A 22088-nucleotide genomic window follows, 5' to 3' on the forward strand; every position below is an offset into this window, starting at 1 on the left:
CTTTTTTTTCAACTAATAATCTCAGAGGCCCTCTTGAATTTTCTGAGAATTTCAATGAAGGTTTGATCTTTAAAGATGTTAAACGCCGGCTAACAATGAAGACGACGTTGCGATTTCCACCAATATACGATTGTGAAAATCGTTCTTTTTAATTGATTGAGACCTTTTTGGTGCACATTTTCAATTTGATTGGGTGTGGAATTTTTTAAAGCTTATCTAATATCGACCTACTAATGAAGGTGTAGAGAGTAATATATAAGTCAAATACAAAAATGGTTTGGGGGGTGGTTGGATGGATGGGAGAAGGTGGGGGGGAGTGGCAAAGGAGTGTGGAATACGGGTGCAATGACTCCTTAACTAATTACAAGCCAAATGTCGTTTTTCCTTGTTCATCCCATTTTCATTTTTTAAAGCAACCCCATATTTTAATTACATTTGCAAGTGCAAAATTATTAAAATGTGGAAACACATTGATATTTCATTTTCGGTGATTTGTTTCATTGTATGGGTTCTAAGATACATATACATTTTCTAATAGATGAATATTTTTTTAGTTATATAGAATAATAAATAACTCAGATACACCCTATGACCCCATATGCGCATCCAATTATCTAACATAAATATTCATTTTGCAATATGGATTTTTTGTAGTTATATATAATTACTCCTACTATTTATGGCACTTACTATCTATGTATGTATTAATAAAATATAAAATAAATTTCGAGGTACAGCATACAATCTATATATAATAAATGACTAAACGTCTGCTTTTTGAATTATATCTAGTTGTTTTGGAACAATTAATTTTTATTAATATAAAAACCATACAATCTATATAGTATAATAAATGACCAAACGTCTTCTTTTCGAATTATATCTAGTCGTTTTGGAACAATTAATTTTTATTTATATAAAAACCCATATGATTTTCATACCCCTTCCTACCCCATGACCAAATTGTAAACTCAACAATTTTTGTAGTACTTTGTCTTTCTTGAATAGAATTAAAACTTATCACCAACAAAAAGGAATCTAAAAGTAGGCACTCTTAAGCAGAAATATTAAGGAATTAATGAATGAAGGAGACAAATCAACACCCTCATTTTGTTGGCGGAATGAATTATTGTATGATCGTTAAATAAAATCAAAGTGGCTGAGGATAGTTTGAAAAAACAAAGGTTTGCTATTTAGTTTGGTAAATGTCTCAAATCCGATTAGTTGACATAAAATATTATTTAAGCAATCACGTCAATAATAAATCTGGTAATAATTACGTTACAAACAAATGAACAATCTCTGGTTATATGGATTCCGTAAAAACAATTTTGATAAAAAAAATTAATACTCCAAAAGGGCTAAAAATATAATTATCGCTGTTTAAATAAAAAAGTTTTAGAGCGTATTTGATTTTACATAAAAGTTTAGAAAATTATAAATACGAAGTTAAATAGTGGAGCAGTAACTTTTAGTTATATACTTCATGTGTCAACAAAATTTTTTGGTGGGTGTGACACACGTATTTAAAGAAATACAGGAGATGATATCTCAAGTAGAAAATTTGAACTTAATTAGGATTTGGAAAAAAAATTCGGCTATTGTGACATTCAGGAGCATGGATTAGAGAAAGATGCTCTCCTTTTTCTCTTTTTCTTTTTCAATTGAGATGATTGATAAATTTAGTGACATAAGAAGATGGTAAGGAGTGGATAGAATGTGAAGATGATATGCACTTTAAGATTATGCCATCGGCATGTTTCTTGGTTCTCTTTTGTTTGGTTGTAGTTTTTGCGCGATTATTTTATTTTAAATTAGCTTGGTTTTTGTTTATATTTTTGGTTTGCTGTGTCTTTGTTCTTGCAGTATGATAGGCTCTGGTGTGGTAGAGTTCGCTATATTTTGTTTTGTCTTTTGTTGTATTTATCCTTTGTTGAACACCTTCTTTGGTTTGAGCATTTTATACTCATAAAAAAAGTTTTAATGTCCAAAAAAAATAAATTAAGACCATATTTTTATAAATAGAGAGTGCAACTTTCTTTTATCAGGGTGATCAATAAAATTAAAGAGATATTTTGGCTCGGCACGAGTTTTTAAAAATTGTTTGATTTTATAAAGAAAAGAAGCACAAAAAACAGTTGGTGGAATATGAGTCTCATTTTAATATATTAATTTTATAATAAAATGTAAATATGTGGCTCACTTACTAAAAGTGAAAAAGGTAAATGTGTAGTTAATCGTCGGACACCTCAAAATGACAAAATGAAGTAGTACTATATTAGTCCCCAAATGCACATACTTTGAAAGCGTTTCTGATTATAAAACTCTTTTTGGTGAACTGTTTGCCTTTTTTTATCGAGACGTAAAGATGATATTATTGTGTGGTATACTTAAAAAACATGTTTTACAAGTTGCTTAAATATTAACTCTATTCTCCGACACTTAAGCGAAAAGATACTTCCTCCGTTCACGTAAAGTAGTCATATTTTGCCATTTTTGAATGTCCACAAAAAATAATCTCATTTTTAAAAATGAAAAGTTTCACTCTCATAGTTTACCCACTTTCTTTTTATCATCTTTCTCATAATTTACCCACTTTTTCTCATCTCTTATATTTTACAAACTTTTTGTCATCTCTCATACTTTATTCACTTTTTCTCCCTCCCCCTCTCTCTCTCTCTTACTTTACCCACTTTCTCCCATCCTCTTTCTCACATTACCGATTCACTGGCGCATGTTGTCTTAAATTTACTGATAGTGGATTTTCGTCGGTGATGTCGTCGAAAAAAGTTACCGATGAAATATTTTTTGTCGGTAAATATTACCGAGAAGAAATTTACCAACTAAAATATTTCTTCGGTAATCCGTCGGTAAATCTGATTTTTCAGTAATATTACCGACGGAAATCCATCGTCGGTGAATTTAAGACAACATCCACCGGTGACTTCAAAATTATTTGAATACTATCACTGAACCTACACATATCATCTTTCTAACTGCTAGAGATGTCAAGTTCTTGAAAAACATACTTGAATCTGCAATTGTCGTCCAAACATTTTGTGGAAAAAGCTCACAAACAAGTATTGTAGTAAGCGTTGCATGAATATATGATAATCATGACTTTTCATTCCAAACATCTTTAGTTTACTCGAGTCCACACATCTACCCAAATTAGACACATTTCACTCATTCACATAAAACATTCTTTTTTATGATTGTCAAGGGTGTATGAAGCTTTTTAAAACTTTCTTATTTTCTCATTGCACTTTAATGCATGTTTTGAACAATATTGATTCAATTCTTCTCTCAACTTAGTTGTATCTTTAGTTCTCCCTTAGATATTAAGCATTGTGTTGAATATATTATCAAACACATTGTTTTCAACATGCAGCATTTTTCATAGAGTGAGGACAAGCCAATTTTCAGGCAGTACTCCATCTAGACAACATAGAATATGCTGGAAAATCATTTATTATCCACATCAACTTTGCTTGTATTTGAAAATTATGCTTCAATGAAATGTCATAGGTAGACACACCCACTTTCCACAATTGATTCATTTTTTCTACCAATGGTTGAAGAAAGACATCCAACTTCTCTTTAGGATTGCGTGGACTAGAAATTAACATTGTGAGGAACATGAATTGCTCTTTCATACACAACCAAGGAGAAAAATTGTAGGGCGTTAAAATAACCGGCCACGAGGAGCATTGTCGTCCTGATTGTCCAAATGGTTGAAAACCATCCATTGAAAGACCAAGTCGCACGTCTTTTTGATGCAAAATTCAGAAAAATATTGTATATGTGCTTCCACGCTAGGGAGTCTGCAAAATGTTGCGTCACTCTGTCATCTATTGATGAAGTATGCCAACCCATATCTTCTGCTGTGATTTTTATATGCATACAATCTTTGCAATCGAGGGGTTAGAGGAAAGTAATACATTTTTTTTTATCATTGTCACTTGTATGTTTTTGTGGGTTTTAGATTGTACATTTTGTTCCTTAAAGCGTGAAGTCTCGCAAAATTCGCTATAATCCCGCCAAAAATCATACAATTATTTGGACAACGATCCAACTTTTCAACAAGTAATCACATGCCAAGCAATAGTTTTTTGGTGCTATAATAGTTATTTAGTAATAAGTCTACATCGAGCAACACATCTTTTATCAACTCATTAGTTGAGATAAAAGGGTGATGAACAAGTCCTTTCAGGTCCGCGTTATGCACGTACGCGTTATGCTGTTCAATGTGTTAGCAGAACTGTTCCGGGCACTACGCTCGTCTTTCAAAAGGAGGTTAAAGTTCTCCCAAGTGGCACGACAGTGACTACAATTGATCTCTGTTACGAGATGCACGACTCGTATGCACCTCGTATAGTTGATTGTAATGAGGTGAGTTTGTGGGAGGATTGTTGGTTCTGTTGCTAAGATCACTTCTTTGGTGATCAATTTTGATGAGGAGGTTAGCAAGATAAGTTGTTGAACTCTTTTGTCAAACACTACTGAATTGAAGGAAACCTGCGATTTTGGTGTGGCACAGTTTTGGCTAGTTATAGATTTCAGTTTATTAGGTTTTGAGATATATTCTTTGGTGCTCAATATTACTTAGGCTTTGATATGATTTAGGTTTGGTGATTCTGCATTTTTTTAAAAAAACCCTCATTAGTTGAGATATTTCATGCGCCACCTATATAGGAATCCCTAATTTCTCTCTAACTTCTCCATGGTTCCACCGGCAAAAATGAAGAAAGAAAGGCGGTGGATGGCGACACCGGGTCAAGGGAACAACAAATCGGCGATGCCTCCACCTTGAGGCCGGTTGCCAACGACAATAACAACACTAATCGCTGCCTCAGCGAAGAAACCCTAATTCCCTCTATCTTCTCCACGCCCCGACCGATGAAAACGGAGTAAGAGAGGAGGAGGACGCCGAAAACGATTCAACTGAAAAACAAATCGGCGACGCTGAAACCTTTAGGCCAGTCGCCGACGACGGTCTCAATCCTATTCGCCGCCTCAATGACGAAACCCTTTTTCTCTCTACCTTCGAGCTGCCTCCACCGTCAAAAAAAGGACAAAAAGAGGACGTCAAAGCGATTTCTTCAAAAACCTTACCAGATCGCCTACCGATCATCTCTCCCTTACCAAAAAAGAAACGAATCTAAAAAATTCTTTAAGCTTTCATTTTCTATACTGCAGAGCTTCTAAAATTGTGAAAATCAATGTTGGATCCTCCGGAAAAAAGGAAAATTTTGTAATTCTAATTGGATATATTGTGGAGAATGGCTTGATGGTTTCTGCCCTATTTATAATTCTGATAACCTGAAGTGTATTCGGCCTCTCTGAAAAAGAGCCTCTACACAATCTATGCACTTGAGCCTCAACAAAATCTATGCACTTTAGGGTGTCTCCGGTGGCGCCCCTCCCACTAGGACCTCCACTAGCCCTTCCCATAAAAACTGTCTGCCACGTCAGCACTAGCCCTTCCCATTCCACTGCTACATCACTAGCCCTTCCCACTGCACTAGCCCCTCCCACTAGGACTTCCACTAGCCCTTCCCACAATTATTCAATTTACGGACTAAAAATTTACGGAATTATTAATACGTCGAAACGAAATATGAGAAAATTCAAAAACTTCATTAAAAAAATTACATTAAAAAAATTACATAATTAAAAAAATTTACATAATTTAAAAAAAAAACATAGTTTAAAAATAAAATTACATAATACCCTCGGCTCTCACTCTTCCTCCTCGTCCTCGTCCCCATCGCCCGTGCCGCTGCCGCCTCCGACGTCCCCGCCCCCAATCTCGACGCCATAATCATCAATGGGTGGCAGCCTTAAATCGCGCCGACATTGGTCGACCACCTCCTTGCACAGCCTTTTCAACACCGGATCCTGCGTGTTATACCACTTCATAGTGCTCTGCAACAGGGTCTTCGTTTGCTGCGCGCGGGCGAGGACGCCGTCCTCTGGGCCTCCTGGGGCCTCCGATTCGACCTCGTAGGACCCCCTGCCGCTGCCACTTCCCCTCGCCATCCACTGCGCAGCCTGTTGCCCCATCGGGCGCCGACGACGGCGAGAAGTCTGTTCGTGGTAGCGGGGCCTCTTCCTCGGCTTCGGGGAGCTCGTGCAAACCAAAGACTGCTGCTGTACTCACCGGAAGAGTTGATCTTCGTCCGCTTCCAGCCCGATTCGACACCAATCGCAAACTTTTGCGAATCCTTGACCACGAGAAAGGCCTCCCACTGGTCAAACTCTTTGATGTTCAACTCTCGGTTGGGGTACTGGGCCAAGGTTTGTCTCTTCACATCATCCTCAGACATGCCGCTGGTTACCATGCGCATGTTGTTTTGGTAGAGGGCCGCAAAACGACTGAGCTTAGGCCTCAACCGAAGCCACTGTTTCCGGCATTGCTCGGGTATGCGAGGCTTCGCCCTAGGCGGTTTGACGTTGCGGTAGGCGGCACTAATGCGATGCCACATTCGGTCAACATACTGGTTCACCCCGACATAGGGATCCTCTACAACACCGATCCATGCCTTCGCAAGCGCGGCATTTTCCCACACGGACCAGATCGTTCTCCTCTCAGTCTCATCCCCGCCCTCCTCCTCCTCTGCCCCCGTGTGCGAAGAAGAGCTCGGGACTTTGCCCTTGCCCTTGCCCCTACCCCCGCCTCTGGCCTTGGCCTTGCCTTTGCTCCTGCCCCTTGCAGCTGGCTCCACCTCATCGGGAGTCTCACGGATCGGTGATAGCCCCAGATCCTCAAAAGAGAAAGTCTCGATGTCGACGTACTGAGTCTCCGGAACAGTACTAGGGGAATCATCGGCCAACAAATCTATATATGGCCGATACACAGATTCCCTAGGCGTCCTCGGGCTCCGCCTCTCCATCGACCCACCCACCGACATATTTGGCGGCATACCGCCCATCCCCACTGCCCCGGGCATCATCCCTCCCACCCCCGCCATATTTGGCGGCATACCGCCCATCCCCGCTGCCCCCGGCATCGTCCCACCCATCCCCGACATATTTGCCGGCATACCCGCTGCCCCTGGCATCATCTGACCCATCTGACTCATCCAAGTGTACATAGTGTAGAACATTTGGGGAGTCATCGCCGGCATACCGCCCATCCCCGCCATCCCCACCGTCCCCGCCATCTGGGGATTCATCCCCGCAAAATTTCCCTCCGATCCGATGGGAATCGAGGGTGTGTTTCCTCCGCTCGTGGTGGGGGAGTTTCTATTGTACTCCATTGTAGTAGAAATGAAATTTGTAGATTTAGAGAGAGAAACTTGTCAACACAAGTGGTGTGAATGAAATGAAGTTGAGGGAGCCCTATTTATAGAGTTTTTTTTTTTTTTTTAAATTAAAAATATCGGACGTCCGACCGGGACGTCCGACCTTCGCCACAGTGGTGGACGTCCGGTCGGACGTCGACGCGAGGGGCGAGCCCATCGCAGGGGCACTCGGGACGGGCGTGGGCGGACGTCTCACTACGGCGGACGGCCGGTCGCCGACGGGCGAACGGGAAGGGCGACGGTGGAGACACCCTTAGTCGATAGCTAATTATATATTAGTGATAGCTTTAGAAAGGGGAAATTATGGATTAGTGATATATCAAACTCTAATATCTAATTTCAGGTAGACATGCTTTAGAAAGGGGAAATCTTGGATTAGTGATAGCTTTCGGAACTAAGGACTATAGCTGAATCAAAGAAGCTTTGGGAAGAATAAATATTGTTTCTAGTGCCTGCACAGGCATAAATAACACACCCAATCTGAAAAGGTATTAATTGCAAAGAAGTCTAAAGGTTCATGGAATGGCTAGAAAAATAGAATAAATACAAATTGTAATACACCCTCCGTCCCAAGAAAGTTGAGTCGTATTCCTTTTTAGTCCGTCCCAACAACGTTGAGTCATTTTCTTTTTTAACAAAAGACAAAACATCTAATCACTCTTACTTTATTCCATTATTTACTTTACTCTCTCTTATTTTTCCTACTTTTTTCATCTCTTCTATTTATTTAATATAAATTCTTAATCTTCGTGCCCAAAAATTTTGTATCAACTTTCTTGGGACGGAGGGAGTATTGCATTATATAAAAAAATAGGCCTTCAAGATAGCGAAAAAAAAAACTCATTAGTTGATCATAACATCTCTGTGGCCAATGATACTTTTGGTTGGGATCCAAGATTTGTTAAAAGAGCCTAATGCATCTGATCCAGCTCAAACTGAGGGGTACCATATGTTCATTCAGGTAATACAAATTCTTTGTGATTCTGAAATTGTTAGTGTCATTGAATCGGCTGCTCAAATTTCTTTACCAATCATTGTATAAATCATTTCGACCCTTTGTTGTAATATGGCCATGAGAAATTAAGAACATAATTCTTGATGTTTTGCATGTGTACATCAGTTTGCCACTCTCTTCATATATATCAGTGGGTGAAAATAATTTATGTGCATGTGTATTTTCATTTAACATGGATTCATATTCTTTTTAGCCTTAGAGAGCCGGGAACGAAAAAGCTCCATGATAAACTTGTGACGAACTATATAAATCCTGCAGGATCTAGTTGAATACAAGAAAAGGGTTCGACAACAGGCGGAACTCTACCCACCTCTTGTCTGAATATATCTTTGTGCTTGCTGGTAATTCTTTAGCTTTGAGGTAAACATTGTTGTTGGAAATTGTATTGATAGAAAGAAGAGTATCGTGTACCGCAGTGGATGTGTGCTGAACAAGCATGACACATTAGAAACTTCTTGTTTGTGAAACTATGGGTATTGTATTTAGATTGATGTCGAATGTTGTATCATAAGATCGTATTTTCATTATTCAACTGTTAGGTATACGTGTTTTACTTCAGTTATTCAAGTATTGCTACACCATTTTACCCTTTCATATGTATCTTTCTTGATCTCTTCAATCATAAATATAAACTCTTCTCCGTAAGTATTTTTTAAAGGGTGTTTTTATTTTTCTATTGATTATATGATATGAAAACAAAGTTCATTTTGCTTGGTGGGTCCAAGATCTTTCAGATAGTTTTTGGTATAATAATTTAAGTTAATCGCCTACACAAATGAATGATATCAATGCTATTGTAGAAATTTGGGCACATGAATGGTGATTTGGGAAATATGTCATTTTTATTTTATTTGAATAAAATTAGAATTTCTATTAAACTCACTTTTCATAATTTATTAATTTTAAGATATTAATTATGTTATTTTATATTAGAAAAGAAGCTATACTGTAGTTGTCGATAGCAGTGGTTTTGTGTGTTGTGGAGTCTACTCTAGCTGGAGCAAAAAGGTGCCTTTTTGGTTGGGCGTTGCATAGCTTCAATGGACGATTTCAGTGCTTATTACGCTCCGCCAATCCACCACCCTTACTACCAGCCCCCTCCGCCTCCACCTCCGGGAACTTCCCCTGCCGTCCAGCCCCAAATCGTCGCCTACGCTCCCCCAATTTACCCACACTCGTCGCACGACCAGGTCCGCACGCTCTTCGTCGCCGGCCTCCCCGATGACATCAAGCCGCGCGAACTCTACAATCTCTTCCGAGAATGCCCCGGATACCAGTCCTCTAATCTCCGACCCCCTACCTCATCTAATAATCAGGTACGCCGCGCTCCCGATCGAGATCATGAGCTCGTAGCTTCAATTGGCTGCTTCGTTTTAGGTTATAGTTCGAACAAAGGAATTGCGAAAAATAGAAATGCTTTTTTTCATGAATTGAATTTCTCGAGTTCGATTAGTGCAAATTAATACCGGGATTTAGGTTTTTTTGTTATCCGATTTTTGGTGATGGGGAGGAATTGAGTCAGGAAATGTATGGAAGAGCCGAAATGGTGAATCGGCATATTCGTACTTGAGATAGAAATTTTATCTTTTGATCTTTTGTTCTGATTCTTTTGTTGTTTGGTTAAGAATAAAAGGACTTCGAACAATGCTCGATACCTGTTTCTGTTAGCATTATTTGTGCAATTTGTACACCAATTTTGGATAGTTTTACCTTAGCAGAAATACAGAATGATTACTTGGTCACTATAATAAGCGTATCAGAAGAAAGTAAGTGTAAGAAAACATTGTCTGATTCTGTAAATCGAACTTTATAATTTCAGATTTTAGGGTTTAGTCTACTTGTTTCTTTGAAACTGATATTAACACTTATTTCTTGTTTTCCAGCCTTTTGCTTTTGCAACATTTGTGGATCAACAATCAGCAGTGATGGCTTTGCATGCATTTAATGTAAGACATTCTAGCATGTTCATCCAATTCTAACTGTGAAGTTTTTTCAATATCATGTCTATTTTCTTGAGTAATTTTCCTTTTTTTCCCTTAAATCATGCTTTGCCTATGTATTTGTACAGATAATGGTATATATGATTTGATGTGTGTATAGGTTGTAATTCTATGTTAAGATGAAAACAGATAAATGCATACATGCCTTATGAGGTTGTAATGGGTTGTATCTTAGACTCTTATTAGTGCCACACTAATATGAATATTGACTTCATCCAGCATCAAATAAGCTCTATGATGTTTCGGAATATATGGAACCGCATTAGCTAGCAATCTGACATCTGAAGTAACTGTATCAAGAGTGTATGATTAAATGAACTTCAAATATTGTTTCTGTCATTCAAAGCTTGGAACTTTTGAGATGGTTACTATTGAAAATTGAATATATGATTATAGAGACACCCAAAGGGATTAGTATGTTTTCAAATTACTTAAAATGACCATAAATTGTTTAGTTGAGGGATTTGGGTAGTGAAACCGTTTATTTCCTGTTGTCCATCCTACCTATAGTTTTACTGGCTATAGATCTTTCTTTATTTCAATCATAATTCTCACATCTCTTTTCTCTATTGCTGAATAATATGAGATATCAAATTTTAGTTTATATTCTAGAAAATTCTACCATTTATAACCCAATATGTTTAAAGGTGTACATCGGGGTAAAAGGAACTAGCTTACAACATGTTTTGCCCCCTAATGATGTTCCCCATTTGGAGGTCATTCCTTCTTTGCTAGTAAACTAGTACATGTGCATAGAGATGAATCATATGTATAATATGGCAATGATTAACAATTTCTGTAATTGGCTTAAAGCCCTCAAATAGGGATTAGCAGATGCTACTTGCCAGTGTGCACATGAATGTTTTTTTTTATCATGCTTAGTAAGCCGACTTAATTCTGCTAGATTATATTAGCCTACCCAAACTTAAAACTTCACTGAAGGTCTCAAAGAAAGAAGCTTTGTTATAACTTGTAATGGATGCCTCATTAGGAAGGTCATTTGGTCTAAAACGAGTAGTTGAATGCATAATTTGTATGAGCAATGCATGGTAGCATAACCTGATTTATGAGCTGCTGATGAACTTCCATGAGAGGCAAGAAGATCATTATGTTGAAATATGTATAAATGATATTCACAAATAAATTAAGGATCCGAAGCATCTAAGGACTGGATTTGCTTCCAGGAGAAGGGGAAAGTAATGATCGCTATGAATCTTGTTAGGATACATAATTGCTCCTGAGGTTGTAAAACAATTCTTATCTGAGATACCTTAAGTCTGTGACTCTTGTGCATTCTACATGTTGATGAGGAATTACATTTAAATGATGACCTTAAAAGAATTCACTCTCTTATTTCCCTTTGCGTTTAAATTGCCTTGTCAGGGTATGGTGTTTGACCTTGAAAAGGGTTCTACTCTGTATATTGATCTAGCAAAATCTAATTCCCGGTCAAAACGCATACGAGCAGGTATATCATATCTTCAATCAATAGTTTATCATATGCTTGTTTCTTGAACTAACTAATCTCATGAATAGATGATGAGAACCAAGGATCAGAAAAGAGATTGAAAGGAGCGGTGGCTAGTTCAAGGGGTGATGATCCTGGTAAGATATGACCTCTAGTTTGATTATGTAAAGCATACACTTTCATTTTTTGTGGACCTTCCTTTCCCTGAAGGCCTCATTTGTGGATAAGGATTGATTACTAGATTCTAATAGTGTCTAATGTTTACCTTTCTTTGATTTTAAATTGATGGATAACAAGAACCCCTGATTGTTTTGGTTTTGACTTTAGAGTCAAATGAGTGATATGTGTATCCCACCTAAAGAAGTTGGGTATGGTCTATCCATTTGTCTCCTTAATACTTTTAAAATGCACAAAGGGCGTGTTTATGAATTTTAAATATATTCAATTATTCAGCATTCTATCCATTAAGCCATCTATCTACCAAATACTACAAATCTTCAAGAATGAACAAGCCCAAAATATGTTCGCTAGGTCCTTTTGATCTGTTATTACTTCCATTTATCTTGTCTACCATATTACTATATTCTGCTGCTTGAGTGAAAATTTAAAATGATCCCATTTGAAACTAGTCACATGGAGGGCACATTATTCTTAAAGCTCATGTTACACGTGTTTGCACCCTTGGGCACTAGCAGGTCTTGGCAGCATTCACACACCTGGAATGGGTAATTCTGCTTACAACACGATTGGTTATACTTCCACACAAAGGTCATATGCGCACTTCTTATGCACATTTATACTACTTGGAAGTGATTGTTTAAGTATGCGCCTTGGCGAAGTAGAAGCATTTGCAACTTATCCCATTTTTCCTGGAGTTAGAGTACTTAGTTTACCATGCCATAACTGAGTGGGCTTATGATTATTAATTCTGCTTTTTCTTGATCCAGTCTGCGTAACGTTGATGGTGGGTCCATGAGTGGAGCTTCTTCGAAGTCGGTAAAGTCTGCTACTAAAGTATTTCTGAATTCATTTTCTTGAAATGATCTCTTCTCTTGAACTTATAACTATTCCCTCGTCTGATCGCTGATTTGCTTCTACGTATTCTCAATTTTGTTATGTTTTTATGTTGCTGGTTGTCGCCTTTGTCTACATTATTTTTCTTAAGATTAAAGACTGACTAAATAGTCTTAAATGACATTAGAGTGAACTTCGCTACTTTGTAATTATTATGAAAAAGAAAGTTGGCTATACATTACGTTTTGTGTTTTTTTTTTGTAAGGAGCCACAGTCTAGTTTAGTTTTTAAGGTGGCCTAATGCATTTCCTAACGTTTTCAGAGCAGCAGCCCATGTCCAACGCTTTTTGTAGCTAATCTAGGTCCACATTGCACGGAGGAAGAGCTGACACAACTGTTTTCTAGGTATACATCAAGTGCATTTTGGATGCTCATGCTCTATAATGGAACCACAGCAAATGTTCTTATATTTGACATTTCTACCTGCTTTCCATAGATGTCGTGGATTTATAAAACTGAAGATGCAAAGTACATATGGAGCACCTGTTGCATTTGTTGACTTTCAGGTATGGTGTTATTTTGAAAATTCTACAACTCCGTTTATTTCCAAAAAAAAGCTTTATCATTATTTCCAGTGTTTTACATGCACTCATATGATCGTTGGGTTTACTAGCAACGGTTCATCTACGGATCCTTTCCTCTTAATTTTTTTTTTGGCAATTCTCTTATGCATACTCAGGACACTGCTTCTTCAACCGAGGCTCTAAGTCATCTACAAGGCACAGCTCTCTATTCCTCAACGTCTGGCGAAGGGATGCGGCTGGAGTATCCTTTTAAGCTAGTTACAGCAGTAAACTGTTTCCATTTACTGGTATTTATTGTTATGTCAGAACAAATTTCTTGGCATGTTCCCCTAACCTGAATATTAGATATGCAAAATCTCGGATGGGAATGCGTAGTAAGAGGTCCACCAGGTGAAGGGATGCAGTAAAATCGTGTAAAAGCCTCACTGGGCAAACTACCCCATCGAGCATGATGCTTCGTTGAACAAACCTTGTTGGGGGTATCTAATGTTGCCTACGTCGTTGGATGTCTTTCTAGAGATGCGTCGAATTAATGGAACTTGGGCGAAGAAAAAAATGTGATTGTGCCTTACTTTTCTTCAACAACTCTTTGACTTATGCGGAGAGTTAACACATTCTTACTATGTAAAAATTTCCAAGATGCCTATGATTATTAGAGAGGTCTTGTGTGTCAACATAATTGACCATTATAGTTCCATCTGGGTTGATTACCTACTTTTCACATTGGATTTGAGAATAACATTATTGATGAAGACAGTAGAAATTGTTACAGTGCAGATGCATGTTTCATATTTGTGTTAGTATTTTACTTGGTGGGTGCTACTAAAGACATGGGATGTCTGAAAAATATTTAATTTTCACAGTTGTGAGATTTACAGAGTTTTTGTCGGTCTTGGCATTTACTATTAACAATTGTTGATAGAATCTCTCTCCGGCATCTGCGGGGGAGAAAAATTATTGTCAATTCATGCTAGAATTCTAATAATGTGATTTCGACATTAGTACTTGAAACTGTAACGTGATTTTAGTTTTGAATTAGATGAGGAGTGTACCATGTGAAAAGGCATTCCAAATATTACAGATTGTATAGTATTGTCCTAATAAATTTAGAATGCTACAAATAGTATATAATTCAAAAATATGTAATCTAATTTGAATCTGTCGTAGTAATCATCATTATAGTCTATAGATGTGATGATCGAACTTCCCAAACTTTCGGTCCACTTTCTCATACAGTATAATCTTTCTGGCTTGTAGAAATGAAAAAAAAATATTCATTTAAATTTCAATATTATATATATTAATTTTAAAATAAAGAGGAAACATCTTTTTAGGTCCACGAACTTTGCCGAAGTATCATTTTAGATCCGTGAATTTTGAAAATATCATTTTAGGTTCGTGAACTACAAGTTATTATCATTTAAGGTATTTTGAACCTTTTCCGGACGAAAATACCCTTAAGGCCTTAAAGGGCAATTTGGATAATTTTTTTCGCTGCTCATCTTGCGTCAAAGACCTAGAGTCCATGAATATTTTAACTACTATTTAATTCATTTACCATCCAAATTGAATTTAAATATAATTAAAATTTATCGTAAAAAATATGTGTTAGTTTTTCTATTATTAAATGAATAATTATTTAATGATAGTGAATTGGGACTTGATACTTTATTTTATTTTTTCAATCTTAACTGTATTTTAATAACTCACTATAGGTGATGTGTGAATTCCATTTAGTTTATTTGTTTTGAAATTAGATAGCTATTAATTTGGATTGTCATTCGGAGATGAATTTCAAAATGGAGATCAATTAACATCTAAATTGAATTTAAATATAAAAATTTGCCGTTAAAAATTGTTGGATTCTATGTCTCTGACACAGTCCAAAATGACCTTTGAAGGTCTTAAGGACATTTTCGTCCAAAAAATTCAAAATACCTCAAATGATATTAACCCATAGTTGATGAACCTAAAATGATATTTTCAAAATTTACGGACTAAAATGATACTTTGGCAAATTCATAGACTTAAAAAGATGTTCCCCCTAAAATAAATACTCATCCATAAAATCTATAATGAGAATCCACATCTCCCTATATGACGCATAAACCATATATGGTCGGTGGTAATAGGAAGCCTTTTGTTTGAGTGATATGACTTGTAAGACAAGGTAGATAATTAATTTCTTCTTTTTTTTACACAAATTTAAAAGGTTATAGTGAACTCAAACTCAGATCTTTGGCCTCATCCATTAACCACACTATCATTAGACTATTATTTACACACAGATATGTGAGTAATATATAACTTATTCAAATGTATATTTTGCATGCTAAAGGTTGTGATAGATAACTCAACCTACACCTAATCATACTATTAGTTTATCACCGAAAGTTGAATTAACTATTTCACCATCATTCAATGATCAATCTATAATATATAAAATTCTACGCATTTCTGCATGATTGTAAAAAGTCAAAATTTTATCATATTTTTTGGAATTTTAGTCATAATCATTCAATTTTATCCTACACCATAATAAATTAATTCAAACACAAACTATAATTCTACTCTATTTTATCAGCTTTATCTATTGCATCCACCAAACTAACCGTCCCATAATATATTCAAATAAGTGTTACAATAATACTATATATCTTTAGCTTCAATAATTCCCTAAACTAATGATGCGAACACAAGAAGGCTTGTTTGAATTGTTTGGCCATTTTTGTACTTCTTGTTCTTGAACACCCACTTAGCAACGACTACATTATGATTGTATTAATTGAGTTCCTTTTGCTATGAGAGAAAGCAAGTGAATAGTGCATCGTTATTTAAGATGCTCAAAATAGTTGCTTCTTTTGTTTCAACTAAAGTTGCTTCAATTTAAAGACCTGTCCAAGCACCACCGAAATATCAAAACTATTTAGAAATTTAAAATAAATAAATAAATAAATAACAAAAGCATGTTACTATAGAAAAATACTTATTTATTTTGTTTCCCTTTCCTATTGGATCTCTTGTTTTCCTTTTTCTATAATTTAATATTTGCAGCGATAAAATCTTACTTCACAAACATCACAAGAATTTAGTTTTGAGTTCTCTTTAATTTTATGAATTTTGATACATACCGACAAAAATTATTCATGAAATAAATTGGTGGGTGGACAAAGGAGATAATAGGTCCATGTCAAATTTGATGTTAGATTTAATGATCGGTTCATTGTGAACCATCACAATTAACATAAAATTTGCATACAATATTTTACACATAACTAAAAGTACTTTTGGTGTCAAATAGAGAAAAGAATTGACGAAGTTTTCAAAGTAAATTAACATACAAATTAAGAAATCAACTCCCATTTTCAGTTTTACCTTAAAAAAGAATCTTCCCACAAATACGAAAACGTCGATTCAATGAGAGTGACAAAACAACTAAACAGTCAACTTACTAGAAACTATTCCCGATATACTTTGAAAAAATCCAAATTTAGAAGAGAAATAAATAAATAATCAATTTTAAAAGAGTAAATGTAAAAAATAATTGATATAATCAATACCAAATTAATCAATTAATTACCAGTTGCTCAATTCAAACTCACAAACATCAAATGCAATGCTTTAATATTGTAGGTAAACCAACAACTTGGATTGAATATTTACAATATATAAATGTTTCTTGCATTCTAGCTTCGACGTACCTTTTTAATTTGGTATTTTACTTTTATTGAAATATAAAGAGAATATTATATACTACTATAATGAGTAGGAGTAAGATTTAGTTATGAACACGCCAAAGTTCTACACCTTAATATTATATGATTTGATCCCTAAAAGCTTGAATAGGTAGAATTAGGTGTTTTGCCATAATGTTACAAACGTGTTCAAAGACTTTAATACTACAAGTGTGCTATTTAGCCATATAATTGACTTGTCGGAAAAAATTTCTAATGTTTAGATCAGAAGATAAAATTTTAGTTGAAGAATGCTATTTTGATTTTTAAATCTGGTAGTATTTGTTTTCTTAAATAAAGCCAAATGAACTATTTTTTTATAGGAATCTCATTCTCTTTATAATGATTCATCTCTAGTTTAAAAGAGCGGTTCGGTTGTATCTCATTCATGTCCCATTATTAAAATGTAATATTAGTATTTTACAGTATTATTCAATCTATTCCATAAAAATAGGCATTTCTCTCCATTTTGATCAGATAAAACTAATTCACTTATATTTTGTGTTTTATTTTCTCTCTAACGAGCTGGACCCGCCCTCTATTAATAATACTCTATAAACTTTATCTTCACTTATATTTTGTGTTTTATTTTCTCTCTAACGAGCTGGACCCACCCTCTATTAATAATACTCTATAAACTTTATCTTTCTATCTCTCTCCTATTTTATTCATTGTGTATTTAAACTCATATCATCACAAATATGTCTATTTTTATGAGATATGGAGAATATGTGATATGATAATATATATAAATAACTATAATTAATTGATATTTATACCTAAAATTAAAGCTTTAAAAAATTATCTACTCCATTTATGAAACAGTTAAACCTAATTAATAATCTATTTATAAAAAATTGGAAAACTAAATAGAATAAATAAATATCCCAATTAGTGAATCCTAAATAATACGCCTTCCATGAACAAAAAATCTTCATATTAGTCATATTATGTTTTGGATCGTCTTATTATAGTCTTTTTACCAAAATCTGCACACTTAATTTATTTATTTTTATTTTTATTTTTAATTTTATTTTTTAATGATTGTTATTTTTTCATTATTTATGTTTTATTCTCTGTAGCATAATTAATAATGTTAATATAAAAATGATGACAGAGGATGGCCCACAAAGGCACACGCTGAAAAGCAAAGGGCAGTCAATTTACAAAAATCGTTAATTGTTGGAGTGGCTCTGAAGAAGGCTCCCAAAGTCAAGTCGCAACGGTATCTATCCGCTTCACCGACCACCGACCTACTCTTCTTTTTTTATTTCCTTTTGTTTCCAATTACTATATTTCTTCTAAAGACTAAACCAACCACACCAACGAATATTCATAATTAATCATCATTTCGCACATTAATTAATTTATTTACTCAAACTTCTGCCAACGAATTTACAGGCGTTTAATTATTTTCGATTTCCATATCATTGCCAATTATTAATATATACTAGTAAATGATTTGGAGTGTTAAAACAATTAAAACTTCAAGTATTCTTACAGGCGGGAAATTTTAGAGTTTATAAAATACTACAAAAAATACGCAAATTTTTTTAAAATACATAAATTCTAATTATTCTTATCAAAATATCTAAACAAAAACCACATATATTTATAATCATGAAGAGAGATCGAATTTAATGTGTAAGCAAAAGAAGAAAGCTTGAAATATAATGAGACCAGCTATTTCGCGGAATCCGAGGCTAACAAAATATCAAAAATCCAAGTTTAAATTTAATTTCCCATTTCTCCGCTAGAGCCAAATAGTGGAGAATGACGAGTGAGAAAAAGCCTCTGCGGCTCAAACCAAATTCATACACTATGTCATGCCGGCCAACCTTTCTATTTTTCGTACGTGGTAAAAAATATTTAATCACAAAAGACAAGCCTCACTATATAATAAACTATAATATTTTATTCTATGTTTTGTATTTAAAATTAGTTCTATTAATTTTCAAATTTTTTAGATTATTATTTTGTGATATCCAATATTAAATATATCTAATTTCATCTAATTTTTTCGATAAAAAAACAGATTTTATAATTTAATGACTCGTTATAGTATTTATTAATCCTATAAAGTAGATATTGGTTTGTAAATATGAGTGATTCTAGAGAGAGAAAAGGCCGTAAATTTTGTCGGTGGATTTCTTTATTTCGTTAGTCTTTTTGGCTCACAAAAACCGCTTTTGAAGAATAAAAACTAAGCTGGCCGCCCCCGCCCATATGACTTAATTCTCCCTCGCTCTCTCTCTTTCCAATCAATTCAAAGAAATGGACGGCGGCGGAGCACCCAGAATCTCCTCCCGGCGGCGGAGCGACAAGCCCTACAAAGGCATCCGTATGCGCAAGTGGGGGAAGTGGGTCGCCGAGATTAGAGAGCCCAACAAGAGATCTCGAATCTGGCTCGGCTCCTACTCCACCGCCGTCGCCGCCGCCCGCGCCTATGACACCGCCGTCTTCTACCTCCGCGGCCCCACCGCCAAGCTCAACTTCCCCGACCAAATCGCCGCCGGCAGCGCCCTCAACGACCTCTCCGCCGCCTCCATAAGGAAGAAGGCGGCCGAGGTGGGCGCCCGTGTCGACGCCCTCCACTCCACCAATCGCCTCTCCCCGAAACCCGCTTGGTTTCAGGAAGAGATCGATCTCAACAAGCAGCCCGAGCCCGAACCCGCCGAACCCGAAGACTCCAGCCTTGACTATAGCTCATAATTGTTAATTACTACAAATAACGTTTTTACTTTTTTTTTTTTTTTTTTAATTTTTAGTAGTATTAGTAATTTAGTGTTCCTCGTTGAGGGGTGTGGTGAAAAACATGCACCTAGTAATTCAGGCAGGGATCTCTTTTAGATTTATTTTTGGAGATTTTTGTATATTATTACTAGTAGATTTTGGTTTTGATTTTTTTTTATGTTGTTATTTTTGCTATATTGATATGGTTGGATGGAACAGTTTGGCGTTATGCTTGTGTAAAAGAATAATTAATGTACATATCTTAGGTATCTACAGCAGCATAGATTTTCTTGTAGAGGAATTGCATGTTAGTGTTGATGATTATTGGTGGTGGTGGTGGTGGTGGTGGGTGGTGGTGGAGGAGCGGGAAGCAGCTGGGGGCCTACAATTGCTCGAGTTTGGTGCAAGTGGATATTTTTCAATTAATTATCAAGATTTCAAAAAAATTTATTTTGTAATGTCATTATTGATAGGAGCAGTACTATTTTCTTTTAATTAGGAGTATAATTATTTCTTGCTTTTACACGGTGGCGGCCACAGCACCAGCCGGCCCGGTGGGTCAATCTCAATCATGTTGTATTTTATTATATTTATATGATTTATATGATATAGTTGGAGTATAAAAATATAATAATGAAAAATGTGGGGCAAGGGGATAGGGTTGGGAGAGTTTTGAATGGATAATGGAATTGGGTCGACTTACGTTTAGTGCACAGCAACCCACCACATGCAGTTTCTTAAAGCTCCCGTTCTTATCCATTGGGCGAATAAATTACTTGCCTCAATAAAGTTATTTTATATTCCTCACTCCCATCAAATACAAATATTTTTCCACATTATTTCATGTAATATTGCTTTGTTAGTTAATAAAAACAATAAAAGAAATAAAAAATAAAAATAGTTTTAATTTTTATTTTATTTTTAGTAGAATAATTTAAAAAGGAAGAGTGAATTACAAAAATAGTCCATGGACTATGCATTTATCTCGCCAATGAATCCTGGACTTTCAAAATATCCTCAGACAACCCTGAACTAAGCGTTTATCTCGAAAATGGTCATTTTTCACTGTTTCGTGATGAAAACACCCTTTTTTGGGGGGGGGGGATTTGGGTAATTTGGTCTTTTTACATTTTAAATCTAATATTATTTCAAAAATATTATTCTTCTTCCCTTTTGTCATCCTTCACTTTGTTTCTTTATTTCAATATTAGATTTAATTTTATAAAATTAAATTTTAAATTTCAATTTTTAACTATCAATAAACTTTTTAAATTAAAACTATTAATTCAATGGACACTATAAATATTGTTTAAAACTATTAATTTTTATTATTTAATATAATATTCAGTTGAATTGAAAAAATACAGATTAATCATGATGGGAAAATAAGAGTTATTCTATTTAGTCTTCGTTCGGTTGTTATAATTGCTTGTGATTAAATATTATGAAGTTGACTAAAAATTTGATATAGGAGAATTTTTGTTGAAATTTTCTAGTTAATTTTGATTGTTTTTAAATTAATAAACGAAAATTATATTAGTCTTACATTAGATGCATATTTATTTCAAAATAGATCGTGTTATGTGATCTATTGATGATTAAAACTATTAAATATTGATTAAAACTAAGGCGGCGTGTACCTTATTGATTAAATATTGGACACTATCAAATATTGGTTAAAACTATTAATTTGTTATTTAATAGTAATTTTAATAATTAAAAAAATTATTGATATTTAAAAATCAAAATTTAAAATTTAATTTTATAAAATTAAATTTGATATTGAAATAAGAAACAAAGTGAAGGATGGCAAAAGGGAAGAAGAATGATAATTTTGAAATAATGTCGGATTTAGTACATCACTGAAATAATATCGGATTTAAAATGTAAAAAGACCAAATTGCGTAAAAACCTCCCAAAAGGGTATTTTCGTCACGAAACAGTGAAAATGGACCATTTTCGAGATAAACGCTTAGTCTAGGGTTGTCTGGGGATATTTTAAAAATCCAGGGTTCATTGGCGAGATAAACGCATAGTCCAAGGACTATTTTTGTAGTTCACTCAAAAAGGAAAAATATATTATTTTCAATGGGTTGTAAAGAGTATCATTTTTACCAAAAATAATTATATATTTTCATTGAACTATATTCACTAAATAATGAACTATATTCACTACATAATGAACTAAATGAACTTACGTTATGAAGTAATTTTTCGCATTCATTACATACCG

At 35.1% G+C, this 22088-nt stretch overlaps 2 protein-coding genes across 3 annotated transcripts; both read left to right on the top strand.

The window, feature by feature from the left end:
* Nucleotides 1–9255: 9255 nt before the first annotated feature.
* On the top strand, nucleotides 9256–14164 carry LOC125209306 (RNA-binding protein L). Of its 2 annotated transcripts, none has more exons than XM_048108904.1 (10): nucleotides 9256–9638; nucleotides 10206–10268; nucleotides 11706–11790; nucleotides 11859–11927; nucleotides 12483–12558; nucleotides 12738–12786; nucleotides 13127–13209; nucleotides 13301–13370; nucleotides 13544–13629; nucleotides 13734–14164. In XM_048108904.1, the coding sequence occupies exons 1-10, from the start codon at nucleotides 9363–9365 to the stop codon at nucleotides 13780–13782; spliced, it is 906 nt and encodes a 301-aa protein (XP_047964861.1). In that variant the 5' UTR covers nucleotides 9256–9362; the 3' UTR covers nucleotides 13783–14164. The 2 variants fall into 2 exon arrangements, with proteins under 2 accessions (XP_047964861.1, XP_047964863.1); XM_048108906.1 differs by having other exon boundaries at nucleotides 12486–12558.
* A 5096-nt stretch (nucleotides 14165–19260) lies between these two features.
* LOC125211344 (ethylene-responsive transcription factor ERF008-like) lies at nucleotides 19261–20084 on the top strand. Its single transcript, XM_048111083.1, has one exon. The coding sequence runs from the start codon at nucleotides 19397–19399 to the stop codon at nucleotides 19832–19834; it is 438 nt and encodes a 145-aa protein (XP_047967040.1). The 5' UTR covers nucleotides 19261–19396; the 3' UTR covers nucleotides 19835–20084.
* The last annotated feature ends 2004 nt before the right edge of the window (nucleotides 20085–22088 follow it).

The sequence above is a fragment of the Salvia hispanica genome, chromosome 3, assembly GCF_023119035.1.
Source record: "Salvia hispanica cultivar TCC Black 2014 chromosome 3, UniMelb_Shisp_WGS_1.0, whole genome shotgun sequence".
Taxonomy (NCBI): domain Eukaryota; kingdom Viridiplantae; phylum Streptophyta; class Magnoliopsida; order Lamiales; family Lamiaceae; genus Salvia; species Salvia hispanica.